This window comes from Pterocles gutturalis, unplaced genomic scaffold, assembly GCF_000699245.1.
Source record: "Pterocles gutturalis isolate BGI_N339 unplaced genomic scaffold, ASM69924v1 scaffold16768, whole genome shotgun sequence".
Lineage (NCBI taxonomy): Eukaryota > Metazoa > Chordata > Aves > Pterocliformes > Pteroclidae > Pterocles > Pterocles gutturalis.
Window position 1 is genome coordinate 1,516 of NW_010125915.1, and position 761 is coordinate 2,276.

A 761-nucleotide genomic window follows, 5' to 3' on the forward strand; every position below is an offset into this window, starting at 1 on the left:
TAGGTTTGTTGTGGGTGGATGGTTGGGTAGGGTCATGGGTGTGGCTGGGTGGGCTGTAAGATCCTGGGCATGGGTGGATAAGCTGTTGGGTTGTAGATGGGCTGGAAGAGTTACGGGTGCAGATGGACAGGTGGAGTTGTTGGCTAGCTGGCCGTAGGCTAACAAACACATAGATAGGATTGTCTTTCTCTCTTCCCCAAAGCTGGTGCTGTGTGTGCCCTGCAGTGACCTTTCCTCTGCAAGACACCCCAGGATACCTCCAGGGCACTTCTGACCAGTTGCACCCTTCTCTCTGCATGGAATCACCAGCTGTCCACCCTGGCCCCTGGCCCCCTGCCCCATTGAGCGCTTTGCCATGCCTGGAGATGCTGTCCCTGCTCTGCGGGCACCAGCAACGCTTGCACATCCCCTGGGCCCTCCACTGCACATCTCCGTCCCCATCCCCATCTGTCCCGTCCCCCTCTGCTCTGGCGGCTTGCCTGCTCCCGCTGCTCCAGGCTGATGTCCGGGGGCTCGTCATCGTGCAGCTGCCGCTTGGGCCGGATGAAGGCAGGTGGGGTGAACCTGTTGCTCGGTCAAACTCCTCCGGCTCCACACCGCGGCCGTCCCGCAACCGTTCCCAGGCCGCCTTGCTGGCGCTGGTCTCCTCTGGCTGGGAAGGTCCTGCTGACGCCTCCTCCTCTCCCTCCTGCACCGTCTGCTCCAGTGTCCCCCGGCGGGTGTCCCCACCCTCTGCCCGCCGCCATGTCGATGGCTGCTCC

General features: G+C 62.8%; 1 protein-coding gene across 1 annotated transcript in view; it reads right to left on the bottom strand.

Moving 5' to 3' along the window:
* KIAA1045 (KIAA1045 ortholog) overlaps positions 1-761 on the bottom strand; it is a gene marked incomplete at its 3' end in the record, with an annotated part of 2,293 nt that overhangs the window by 1,455 nt on the left and 77 nt on the right. The window contains 2 exon segments of the mRNA XM_010078777.1: positions 480-571; positions 574-761. The exon segment at positions 574-761 is cut by the window's right edge and continues 77 nt beyond it. Coding sequence (XP_010077079.1) covers positions 480-571; positions 574-761 — 280 coding nt within the window.